The sequence below is a fragment of the Teleopsis dalmanni genome, chromosome 2 (assembly GCF_002237135.1).
Source record: "Teleopsis dalmanni isolate 2A chromosome 2, ASM223713v2, whole genome shotgun sequence".
Classification (NCBI taxonomy): domain Eukaryota; kingdom Metazoa; phylum Arthropoda; class Insecta; order Diptera; family Diopsidae; genus Teleopsis; species Teleopsis dalmanni.
Window position 1 is genome coordinate 210,086,819 of NC_051847.1, and position 12,809 is coordinate 210,099,627.

A 12,809-nucleotide genomic window follows, 5' to 3' on the forward strand; every position below is an offset into this window, starting at 1 on the left:
AGAAGAGAAAATAAAATTTGGCTAGAGGTACATAATTCATATCAGTTTGTATATTGTGACATCTGTAGAATGGAATCACAAAAAAACGGTGTAAAACTGCATAATACTATCGTGAGATTGATATCTGTCCGATATATGATAATAATTTGAAATGATCGAAACACATAAAGACCACTAATCGCGGCTACATGATAGAATTTTTCACTTACCCTTTCTGTGCCTTCTTCTTGCCCATTACTCTGGCTACAACTGAAAATATATCACTATTACCATCTTCACTCATTTCTTGTTTCAAGTTCTCAACAAGACCGATTTGGAAATCTTTAAGTATGCGACGTTCGGTCACTTTGCTCTTCTTGGTGCCCGCAGCAGCAGCTGTTTATATAAATATTATTATAATTATGGGCAGATTATATTATTTTATAATTTACATTGTGAAAGTTTCCGGAAATTTTAAATAAAACGCAAAATTCTTAATCTTCATCAATATTTATTTTATCTCCTTCTCAAATATGATCCATTAGAGCGATACACAATGCAACGTTCTCTTCCAATCATTCAAAACATTTTTATAGGGTTTCCGGTATGGCTTTGAGTTCCCTCTGCGAATTCTGTTTTTCGTCTTCTATGGATTCAAAACGCGTTCCTCTGAGTGGTAATTTGAGTTTGGGAAACAGGAAAAAGTCACACGGTGCAAGATCAGGTGAATACGGTGGCTGTTTGATGGTATTTATTGAATGTTTGGCCTTAAAATCGTTGATAATGTTGGCTCGGTGCGAGGGAGCATTATCGTCATGAAAAATCCATGAATTATCCTTCCACAATTGAGGCCGTTTACGGCGGATAGCTCTCACGACCGATGCCTAGCTCTCGTGCTATCTCTCTAACACTCACATGAGGATTTTGGAACACGATTTCCTTTGCCTTTTCAATGTTTTCGTCGGTGGTAGAGGCCGAAGGTCGTCCAGAACGCGGCATGTCTTCGACGGTCGTACGACCGTCCTGAAAGGCTTTGTACCACTCATAAACTTGAGTTTTCGATAAAACTGATTACCCATAAGCCTTTTGTAGCATTCGCAACGATTCTGCACACGAAATTTCGTTCGAAACACAAAATTTGATGCAAACTCTTTGTTCAATATTTTTTTCCATTGTTTTTTCGCAACGCACTACTGAGGGGAACTGGTTTCAACAGCTGGCGGCCGTAAACGAACTGTCCCTGAAAGATTCTGCGGCGTCATTTTTGGGACATAGGTAATTAAGGACAAGTGCTGCCAAATACATCTAAACTTAAAATATCGAAAAATATACAGCGCGCGAATTTTAAATGAGAATTTCCGAAAACTTTTCGGTCACAATGTATATATCTATCACATATATATTTAAAATACCATTTTAAAGGTATCAAACAATATATTTTTTCTTACCTGCTGTTTTCTTCTCAATATCGGGCACATTGAAATTATTATTAGAGAATATATCCAACAATTCAAAACGTAACGAACTAATATCTTGACGTACTTCAATAATATCATCCTCTGTGATACCGTAATCATCACGACGACGCTGCTCGGCAGTAATGTAGCGACGTATAAGTAACTTCATAACCTTATCATGCAACCCCTGTGCTTTCACCAACGACTTGCGCTGTAAAGGGCAAGAAGAAAAGTGTTCAGATAAATTATTACTAATTCACAACATTCAGCTACATTCCGATTATTGGCGCCACAACAGCTGAGCTAGTGTGACGCAAAACACCTACAAAACAATCTATGGCAAGCAAACCCCATGGAGCAGAAAAGTTAATAATGTTTTGTAATTTATCTAAATAATGCGGTAAAGTAGTATTTTACTCATGCTAAAGTGTTTCGAATAATCACACGTCATATTTGAAATTGTAAACTGTAAAACTTAAAAAAAATCATCAAGCAGAATATAAGCTAAATTAAAACTAATTAAAACTAATTAAAACACTTTAATAAATTAAAAATAAAAAAAATATTTCTCTAATGAACTAATGTAATAAATTGTACTTTTCAATAATCCAGTTCGATCCGTTTCCCTAAGTAACTTACCATAAAGCTCTTTGAACGTTTTCTCTTCACTTTTCCTAATGTTTTTCGCAGCAATTTGATTGAGGGACATAGATTAAATGGTGCTGGTACAGTGCCTCCATCTTCAAAGTAACTCATCCATAATTGCGAACGAGCAAATTTCCATTCAACATCAGCACGTTCCGATATGATTTGATAGGAGTTCGACATCATAGCAATCAACATGTTGAGCAGTACAATAATATTTATTACGGAATACGAACCGAACATCAATAGGGCCCAAAAACGCGTAAAACTCTTTATGCCCGCCAAATCGAAGGAGACCAAATCGACTAAACCGAATGAAGCCCAGAAAAGCGATTGAGATGTTTCGAAAAGACTGTTAAAGAATTGTTCATCTATATCTGTATATGTATTTAGAATAGAGATTTGAAGCATACTTAGAAAAACGTCTCCATATTGTGCAAGCCTTTTCTTGATCGTCAAAGTCAGCTACATCTGGATGCAAATGATAGCACTTTTTCATTTCCAATTCCGCATAGTACCATAATAGTTGATTCAATCCGCAACCAAACGCAAACAATACTAATGTATATATCAAAAAGAACTTAATGATATCGATTATCATACGTCCCAATGAAACTTGTAATGGTCCCAAGTGCGGATTAATAGAGAATATATGTACCAGTTTCAGATAGGAAAATACCATGCCTGCCGCAAATGCACCTTCTGATAACAACATCGGGTCGAACGGATGCCAATGTTCACGCGGAAAGTACGGATCTATATTTCGATACCATAAGTCTCTCTGTAAAGAACGTGTATTTACTTATATAAACTCATACTTTTGATTACTTTAAAGTATTATTATGAATCAAAATAAAACTTAAGAAATTAGGTTTTGTAAAGATCGATTTTTTGATTAAATTTACTAAAATATAATGATAATCCGTACATCGAACTTTAATCTTGAATGAGTTATTAATTTTTTTATACTTACATGCACAATTACCCATGCCGTGGCCCTACAAAGTATCCAAGTTACATAAAACATGTTCGATATGAAATCTACCACATTCCATAAATCTGTTATATAATCGAACAGCCCATCTGCATAAAGAGTTTTCAGTTCGCCAAATATCAAACCTTAAAAATAAGATTAATTTAAATATATAGTCTTTAAAACGGATTCATTTATAAGATTATTCGGTGCTTTTATATTTATATGCTAAGCATAATGAATATATTACTTTTAATGATATATAGTATAGGATCCAGATAATTCAAAATAAAGAAGTGTCTTTATATTAAAAGGCCTGAGAAAATAAAGTTTTATATTTTTAATTACAATTCGAAGAATAAATGCAAAGGTTATTTTAACCTTTATTATCGGTGAATTTATAATTATAGGAATTATAGGTAAAAATAATGAATTTCTTGGTACATCAGTAATAAATCTAGTACATATACCGAATGGATGTATTCTAACAATAATAATATAGTGCAATACAAGACTTTCAAATTAGGTTCAATCAAATTAACTTACAGGGTTTTTTTACAGAACACTGGATTCTGAGGTACCATCTCAATAAAATGGACCTTTCAGAGACACTTATTTATCATTTTTATGAAATAGATATTTTAGCATCTGAGGGCATCTTCTACGAATGCCTTACACTGAGCGGCAGCAGACAAATCCACTTCGGACACAAACATATGGAGCAAAACAAACCATTGTTAGATGATTTTATTCATTGAAAGCCAAAATCTAAACCCAAAAGTGATGGGTTAAACCAACTGCCATCAGACCACCTGAATCACATATGGATGTTTTCAAAGTGAGTGTTCTCGAATTAAAAATACTTATAACAGTAAAGTAATGATACTACCCAATGAGGAAAATTAAGAAAATAATTATAATAGTAGTGCTATTATGTGCTGCCAAGCAACACTTATTTTACATGTAGAGGCTAATCATTATTAATATAGTGTGTATACAATTTAATATAAGTTATTTGGGAGAATTGTAGAAATAGTCTCATGTTGTTATTGTTATAAGTCACTTTATAACTATTTCTGATATCGTTTCTATGGTGCAGTGGGGAAGTGTTCTAACTAATAGTGACACTGAAAACAATGTATAAATTTACTTTCTTTGAAAGTATGTATATTAAATTATTTGAAAATCATGTAAAAACATAAATTTCCTTATAGAGTGTGAACAATAAAATATATCAAGGGGAATAAAGTTTTTTACCGAACCTATATGGTGCAAAGCATCGATGTCTGTTAGAATTCATAATTCATCTTTGACAAATTTCAATGGATTCCTTTAGCTATATATCTGATAACTAATATTTAAAAGAAATTATGGAGTATCAAGTATATTTACGAATAAATCCTATATTATACGAAAAATACCATTTTGCTAAGTTCTAGATATATGAGTTAGTCCAAAAATTGATGTTTTAAGCTAGGCTTATTATTCAAGATATTAATTATACCAATTAAAATAACAAATTCAATTAAAAATAACTTTCTGTTAAATTATGAACAGTTTTAGTTCCTTTCATTTTTAACAATAAGAATTGTTTTCTTACTTACTTGCCACATACATTATTATGCCCAATTCAATAGGTCCTGGTAGAGAGCCTCTTTCATGTTTACGCCAATCTTCTAACATAGCCAACATCCAAGGAAATGCCAACAACTCAAAAGTGATTTGAACAACACGCAATGAAGCAGCACCCAGCAGCACTAGAGATTATAAAGATCGATGTTATAAGAAAGTGAATTTATTGTAATCCAACTTCCTTACTTAAGAAAAACATGTAGGAAAAGGATTGAGAAATGAATTTAACAAAGGGTTTTCTCATCAATTTGCCAGTATCCGAGTCCGGAGCCATCAAATAATTCATACTGTTTATAGGAAACATACAACCGAGTTTAAGAACTTCCATGATTTGCTGGGAAGCTTGCTTACGTCGAAAACCAGGCAAACCCTCATACCAAATTGCGGCCAGTAACTGTTGTACATTAGGATGAGCTACAAACTGTGAAAGAATGAAGACAAAATTAGTTAATAAAAAAGTATAAGTAATGCATAATTCATTTACAGTTTTTTGTTTATATTTAATGGCCAGTTTAAGACGTTCCAGCGTTTGACGTTGTCCCGGCACCCATATGACATTTGAGGGTTCATGGTTGAAATTTAGCATAACTTCCAGTTCTAAGGAAGTGCGTGCATGATCCAGCAGAGATGTTACAAAGTCTTGTACATGTAAACGCATTTCCTGTATAAGCAAAAATAATAGAATATTCGTATTAAACTTAATGGCATTACACTTTTTTATGTAAGCATATGTTGGGCCGGGGTGGACGGTGCGCTGCTTACCGTATATTCCGCACGAAATTCAGATTCCATCGCTTGTAATCTTTTCAATTCCCAACAAAGCTCAAATGCTGTTAATACAGGGTCACGAGAGCTGAGCGCTATTAGCGAACTGGCAGTTAGGGCACGGTATGCGTTAATACGGGACTGGGAATAGCGCAGTGAGTCCGCTTCTTGTGATGTAACGCAGACATCACAACCACATCTGTAAATTGCATTAACATCAGTTTTTGTGTTGATAAATTCAATTTTGAGATAAAAAAAAAATACAAAAAAGTGTTGGTGCTTTTCAAAGAATTACTAAAATTAGCGAGATAACATTTTAAGTAAAAAAAGTAACATTATTTTGTAGGTAGCAAAACTCAACCAAAACTTTTTATCCGAGCTATTGTTAGTTTTCAGTTGTGCAAAAATGAGAAAATAGTTTTTTCTTTGCTATTGCCAATTGAGCACAAGTTGCAAAATCATTTTATCAACAATGTATCTGGCCACTTTCAGCAAGATACCAAGTACAACAAATGGATGCCAGAAATATTATTGTGACAACAAAACTCCAAACGAAAGAAACACGCCTGAAAAGTTTTAATGTCGTTGACCAAAATATGCAAAATTTAGCTTAAAAATCACGTAAAACTATTGCAGCAGCAAATAAGAAAACGTGCCGAAATGTGTGCCGCTTAGCTAAATGCCACTAATTTCACAATCAGTGCAACAAACCCCACTGCAAAATGGCAATACTACATGAAGTGCAAGCACTTATAGTGCATAAAACGAACGTTCACCAATCCGACACAGATACACTGGTAAATAGAACGGCCAACGGCAAAGGTAAATAGTCACTAAACGTGTACCAAATGCACTCACTTGACATCATGCGGCATTGGTAATGTTGCTCCACGGTCCAATAATAGCCTCAAAATCTCGTAATTGTTGCGATGTGCAGCCAATATTAATGGTGTGATATCGGCTGTAAATGTGGATTTGGAGCGGTCGACGGCTTCCCAACTCTATTAGTAATGAGAATGAAATTATCAATTGTAATACTTTTGCAAATAAACATTCATTGTTTTATGACGTACGTATGGTTCACCCTCCTTATGATGTGTTTCTTCCCATTGGAGTAACTCCTCCACAGCTTCTACATATTCTTCTGATATGGCATGCAGCAGCGCATCACCTACATCAATGCCATAATCAAGTAGTACGACAATTAAATCAAAATTTTCATTTTCAATCGCAGATATAAGCGCAGAACGATTCATTGGATCCACACAGTTAAGATTAAATTTATCCGGTTGATCGCGATAGGTTTCAATAATTCTATTAAAAAAATGTTCATTACAATATTAAAAAATATTACTTAATAAAAAAGTCACCAACTTTTTGACACCCGATAAATCACCACGTTCAGAAGCTAATATAAAATTCTTCTCCACCTCTGATAAGATATATTCTTCTGCCATAACAATATCATAATCAGCTTGGTGGCCCTTTTCGGGGTCACCTTCTTTTTTTCCAGCCATGCCTTGACTGTTTCGTTACTTCTAATGCGACGAAAGGAATATATACTTCTTTCTATATTTCACTTTTTGCAATCAAATACGGTTAAACTAAAGATAAATATATTAAAAAAAAGAATTATTAAATAAAACAAACTAAAAATTATAGTATAATTATAGTATTATCATTCAAAGAAGAATCTTAAGAGCACATGACTTTAATATTAGTATTTACATATACTTATTGTGTTGTTATTATCTCTCTTAATATCACTTATCATAACATAATTAGACATAGTATTAACTGTGGACTAGTAAATACTATTATTATAAATAAATTTAATTAAAATAGGGGAAATACCATCATTATGGTCTGTCATAATACCTATAAATCTATAATACTATAGATTTTTAGTACTAGCATTATGTTGTTATCTTGAAATTGAGTTTTCGATTGCTAACTTTGTGGTAAAATGTATAATACTCCAGATTAATTTTTAACACTCTAGATATTTTACCAGAGTAGCAAGATAACCCTAGAATTAACAACTGTTCTATATGATTTGACAGATAAACTGTGACTTCAATCGATATATGTTTTTTGTAAAAAATATGAGTGTCTACTAACACTACTAAGAAATTGTAGAATCCAGATTTACCAATCGAAAATCGCTACAAGAAAATGATTATAGAAAAGTTTTCTATAGAACTAGATATGTAGTCAATTTGTCTAAATTCGAGTTCTTCAAAAGGAAATTCACATCCTCATAATAAAAACTTTTTAGTTAATTTGTCAAAATTGAGTTTTTAAAAAGGAATAAAGCATCATCCACATCCTTACGATAACAGTAACTTGTTGGATCTTTAATAATGGTGACTTTGTGGTGTCCACCTCTGTTGTACCCCAATCATAACTGCTGGCTCCTTTCTACATAATGTGAGAGTAGTTTCGATGTTATGTTCTTCACAGAGTGTTTTATCACTTTTTATATTTTTCTTTTCAATTCTATTAATCTAACGAAGTTATTCAGCAGTACGGACTTAGAATAAGGAATAGGTATCAAATCGAAAGCAATGTAACCATTCGATCACCTAATTCATTCTCTACGACACTGTAGCGACCAGGAATCAATATTATATGGTCCATTGCTTTATGTCTCTAAAAAACTACCAGGACAGCCGAGAGCTTCGTGAATATTGACTGTAGCTGCAAACGCCGATGAACTTTCCGCTTTATTTCTCATTTATATTCCAGCAAACTACTCTTATTTTCCGAAGCCTTCTATTAAGAAGACTATTGCGGTAGTCGATGGAAAAGGAATTTGATTTCGTCGCATGAGAACCACCCAAACCCAATATGATTTTAAGTTATATTGTTATGAGTCCATGGTGGACTGTCAGTCCAGTGTTTGAATTGAAGAGTGAAGGGTGAATAGAATCAAAAATTTGCTTTGATTATAGACAAGTCAAGCATAACTGTGGTTTAATATATGCTCTGCAAGTCAATGTGATATATTGAGTGTAGGAAGTTAATATGCTGCCAGTACAGTGATTGTATTGAAGAGTGAGAGGCGAATAAGACTACACAGTTGCTTTATTTTTTTTTGATTGTAAACGAATGAGACATAACTTTGATGATATGTGTATCGTTTGAACCATTTTTGGTCCGATTATTAGCCATCTATTAGAATTGATGTTATAAAAAATTGTAGCAGGTTCGTTGGCTCTTCAATTGCCAGGTATGTCTATATGATCCAGTACTCATTTTGGGTTGACTGACTGATTATAAGTAAATAAGTCAATATAATTACTTTTAACTAAATAAAAATTAATTAAATTTTTCCTTTTCTTAATTTTTCCTAATTAAAAATGAATTTTAAACAAATTGACTACTCATGCACAAATAGCAATTGGAATACTAAGACGTCAGTTTATAATTTTTTATTAAAGTTCGTGTTTGAGCTAATAAATAATATTACCCCATGACATAAATTTCATTAATGATCATGGATTCATAAATTGAACTTTTATTCAAATTAATTTTAAATTTAATTACCAATAAAATTAATATATTTGTTATTAAGGAAAAGTGGAATTTAAACATAATCATTAATACAAGTTGCGATACGGGTATATATGGTAGAGACATTATTTATAATTCGTGTGATATATTGAAACGTCAGCGAAACTAAAGTTAACATTTATTAATTTTTAATTAGTTTTAGACTTGCGTAAATAATTTATTATTCTAAAGCATAGAGGAAATGTCAAATACTCAAATAACCAGCTTAGCTTTAACATTTTTAATCAACTTTCTAATTAAGAAAACTACATAATTTTGGTATATCAACTAAATAACTTTTAAAATAATAACTACAAAATATGCATTTATTCTCAACTTTTTTAAATTATATTTTATAAATTATTTTATTTCAAAATTTATAATTTTGAAATAAATTTTAAAAGTTTCATTTAAAATTTTTTTCTTATATTTTTTTGATTTAAGGTAAACATAGAAGTTGTTTGCTATTCCTCAGCGTCAAGTTAATTTAATCATCAGAACTGTTTCAAGAAGGAATATTTTATTTTAATAAAAATTTGAAGCAATTTATTTGAATTTTTTAATTTAATATTATACTAAATAATATAGTAATAAATCAGTCCGTTTTCGTGACATTTTGCCCCTATGGCATTTTATTTAGAAATACACATCCTATTAAGATGAATGGAGAACTATTTGTATATGAAGGTACTCTCTAAAGACAAAGACGGCTTATAATAATGTAGAATAAAATGAAATTAAAAAATTGAAATGTGGTGAACTAGCATTGAATAATACTTAATATATACATATTGGTACCGACTTATATGTTTAATGCATCAAGCCGTTTTATAGGCATAAAGCTTTAATAATGAATATACTGTTCTAATGGAACCTCTTTCTTGACATATTACTAAGGAACTTATATTTTTATTTATTTATTTGGAATTTAATTAATATCTTAGTCTTTCGAAACTACACACCAAAATTATTTGAGGCATACCCTATGATGCTTTAATGAAGCGAATCGCTTCTGTACCAAATCTGCATCTAGTATAGCTTAGATGTTAAAAATTTCAAGAGCACTGTCCTGGACGTGTATGGAGAAAGTATTTATATCAAAAGGTGCTTGAAATTAGCTCTTTCTTGTACAGGGCACTGAAATGAATGATTTAAAGCGTATTTAAAGCACTTAGAGGTTGCTACGAATGGAGTGTTTTTTTTTATTTGCAGTCCCATATAATTCCTTTTTATTCCTGATCTGATATAACACTATCTTTGAATCTATAAATACATTTCTTTTGAACATATCGCATTATTTCTATTAAGGTTTAATATTATTAACATTATTGTTTAAATATATTACTATTTGTGTGTTAATGTTTTAATGCTTAATACAAAAGAAAGTAATTTAATAAATTTTTTTAATTCAGCAAAATAAATATATAATATTTTACCATTTAATATTTTCCCGGTATCAAATCTCTAAAGCATCATTAACTCTTCAACAAATACACTTTAAAGAAATTACAAATATTTCATTCGTACACTAAAAAAAATATGCACTGTTTTAAATATTTAAATTGCTATATGAAAAGTCTTTTTATCCATTTGTCCTTGCATATCCTTTTAGTCCTGTCTTATATGTCTTCAAGTATATTCAACTCTTCTTACTTTGTAATTATTTAGATCGTTTCGTTGTTTTTATTTTCCGTTTCGATGTTAACCGTTCAAGAATTCGCGAAGCACTGCAATCATCCAAGTTTGACTCTTGGGTATATTCCACTAATTACATTAGTGACCACAAAAATCGGTCATTGGAAGCTTACATAAACTAGTTCAAGTCACGTTTGTCTAACATCGAACACATGACTGCAAATTTGTTCTTAAGTGTATAGAAGAAACATCAATACCTAGCTCAATTTTCCAATATTTGCACCCTGTATTTTAGGTGTTTCCGTTCTCATATGTGAACTCGTGCCTAAGCGATAACAACAATTTTGAAACTTAAATGCATTTTTCAGACATAGTTTTTCTCTTTGAAAATTCTTTTCTTTACAAAAAGTTTAAAATGGACAGCTTGGAATCGATATTGGAAGCCATACCGCTTCTAACCTCGTTTATAGAAATGTGATGCTTACAAAACAAATCACTTGCACTTTCGTGCGATTATCATGCGGCATTTTCAGCGTAATTGGTAGATTTAAATAAACATTATGTACTTTATTTGCTTTAATATATATATGTATTTAATGATATTTTACTAATATTTTGTAAATACGATATAAAACTATGTTTATATACAAGAAAGTTCCTAAGGAAGTTTCTAAATTTTCCCATTGAAGAATGAAATATTACTACAGACAATAAGCGTGGCGGCTTTACAATTAACTGATTGAATTCTCCAATCGAAATGAAACTTTTGGGATTATTTAGATACTCATGACCAAATATACGATATATAGCAAAAGTATATAAAACATATTATACATAAATGACTGTATTTAAAACAGCGTGTGTGTTGTCTTTGACATAGGGTTTTGAATCAAATCACACTAATTTCTGATATACAAACGCAGTTTAAAAAATATTTTAAAAATGCTTAGATATTCCATCTTAAGAATACAACAACAAGTACTTCTAAGAATCACAAAATCTATATGGGGTTTTTTTCCATCCAATAGCGCTAGAGATCAATACGTCAAGGCATGAGTACAACCAGCCAGATTAATCTAACCTTACCTAACATAAACATTCCCGAACAATTGATCTATTACGGATTGCACGAAGGAGATAATTATACTCAAACAGAAATGGTTTTTTGGAAAAACTTTTTTTTATTATTATTTACCTTTGTCTTTGAGTAATTTTAAAATGGTTGGAATATAATTCGTATGCAAAAGCCGACAATTAAAACTAGTGTTAATAATAGGGAAGTTCCTGGTATATACAAATGTTGATAAAAACATTGCCTAAAGGATTTTTTCCAACATCATTACTTTTTTTTGCTAGCAAATCGTTTATTATTTAAATCGATCTGAATCCTATTTAGACTTATAACAATTCATTAGAGAATTATATTTAGTAGAACTTTTGACTTACATGCTAACACCTCATATGTTACTTGTCAACGACAAAAACTATCGTATAAAGTATCGCCTAAGAACCAACCGGTAATCAGCCGATGTCTAAATTTTGTCTATTCTTATTATCAAAACCACAATACTGTCTTCATGGTACAAAATCAATAAATATTACTTAGTACTTACTTAAACACAATCTTTGCTACAAATTTATCTATAAATAATAGAATACTCAGTCCAAAAAAAAAACAATCCCATGGGAAAATATTTATGTGAAATTTTATAGACTGAAGAACATTTCATAAAATAAATTTAAAAAATATTAATTGTATGAACTGAAGAACATTATATAAAATAAATTTAAATAATATTAATTTTAGCTATATTCATTGTAAAAATATCTTTCAGAAAAAAAATTCTGTTTCTATATATATCACATTTGACCTACAGCACAATTACATATTATTGAACTCTTTCGAAAACCTTTCAGTTTACTTTTCATACTATTTTCCACCATCTTTCATTTTTTCTTATGTACCTTAGCCAGTCTTACTGCAGACATGTCCATGCATACTTGGCTTGAAATGTAGACATCTATGGCTTCCTAATAACTGTGTTAGCAGTAAATTCTTTAATCACATGATGTATGTATACTAAAATAAAAAAAAACGTGTATTTAGTTTTAGTTACAAATAAGTCTCAGAATGCTGTGTCTTCTTAATAGCTTAGTAACTAAAAACT

General features: G+C 31.2%; 1 protein-coding gene across 1 annotated transcript; it reads right to left on the reverse strand.

The window, feature by feature from the left end:
- Positions 1 to 209: 209 nt before the first annotated feature.
- On the reverse strand, positions 210 to 10,721 carry LOC119680309 (transient receptor potential protein-like; the record flags this gene model as incomplete). Its single annotated transcript, XM_038093069.1, is given in 13 exon segments — positions 210 to 375; positions 1,428 to 1,647; positions 2,076 to 2,433; positions 2,495 to 2,862; positions 3,055 to 3,200; positions 4,659 to 4,811; positions 4,873 to 5,107; positions 5,171 to 5,347; positions 5,449 to 5,650; positions 6,310 to 6,452; positions 6,525 to 6,765; positions 6,826 to 7,055; positions 10,443 to 10,721. Coding segments are annotated over 12 exon segments (2,552 nt in total), but the record flags the coding sequence as incomplete, so codon positions are not given.
- Between the last annotated feature and the right edge of the window lie 2,088 nt (positions 10,722 to 12,809).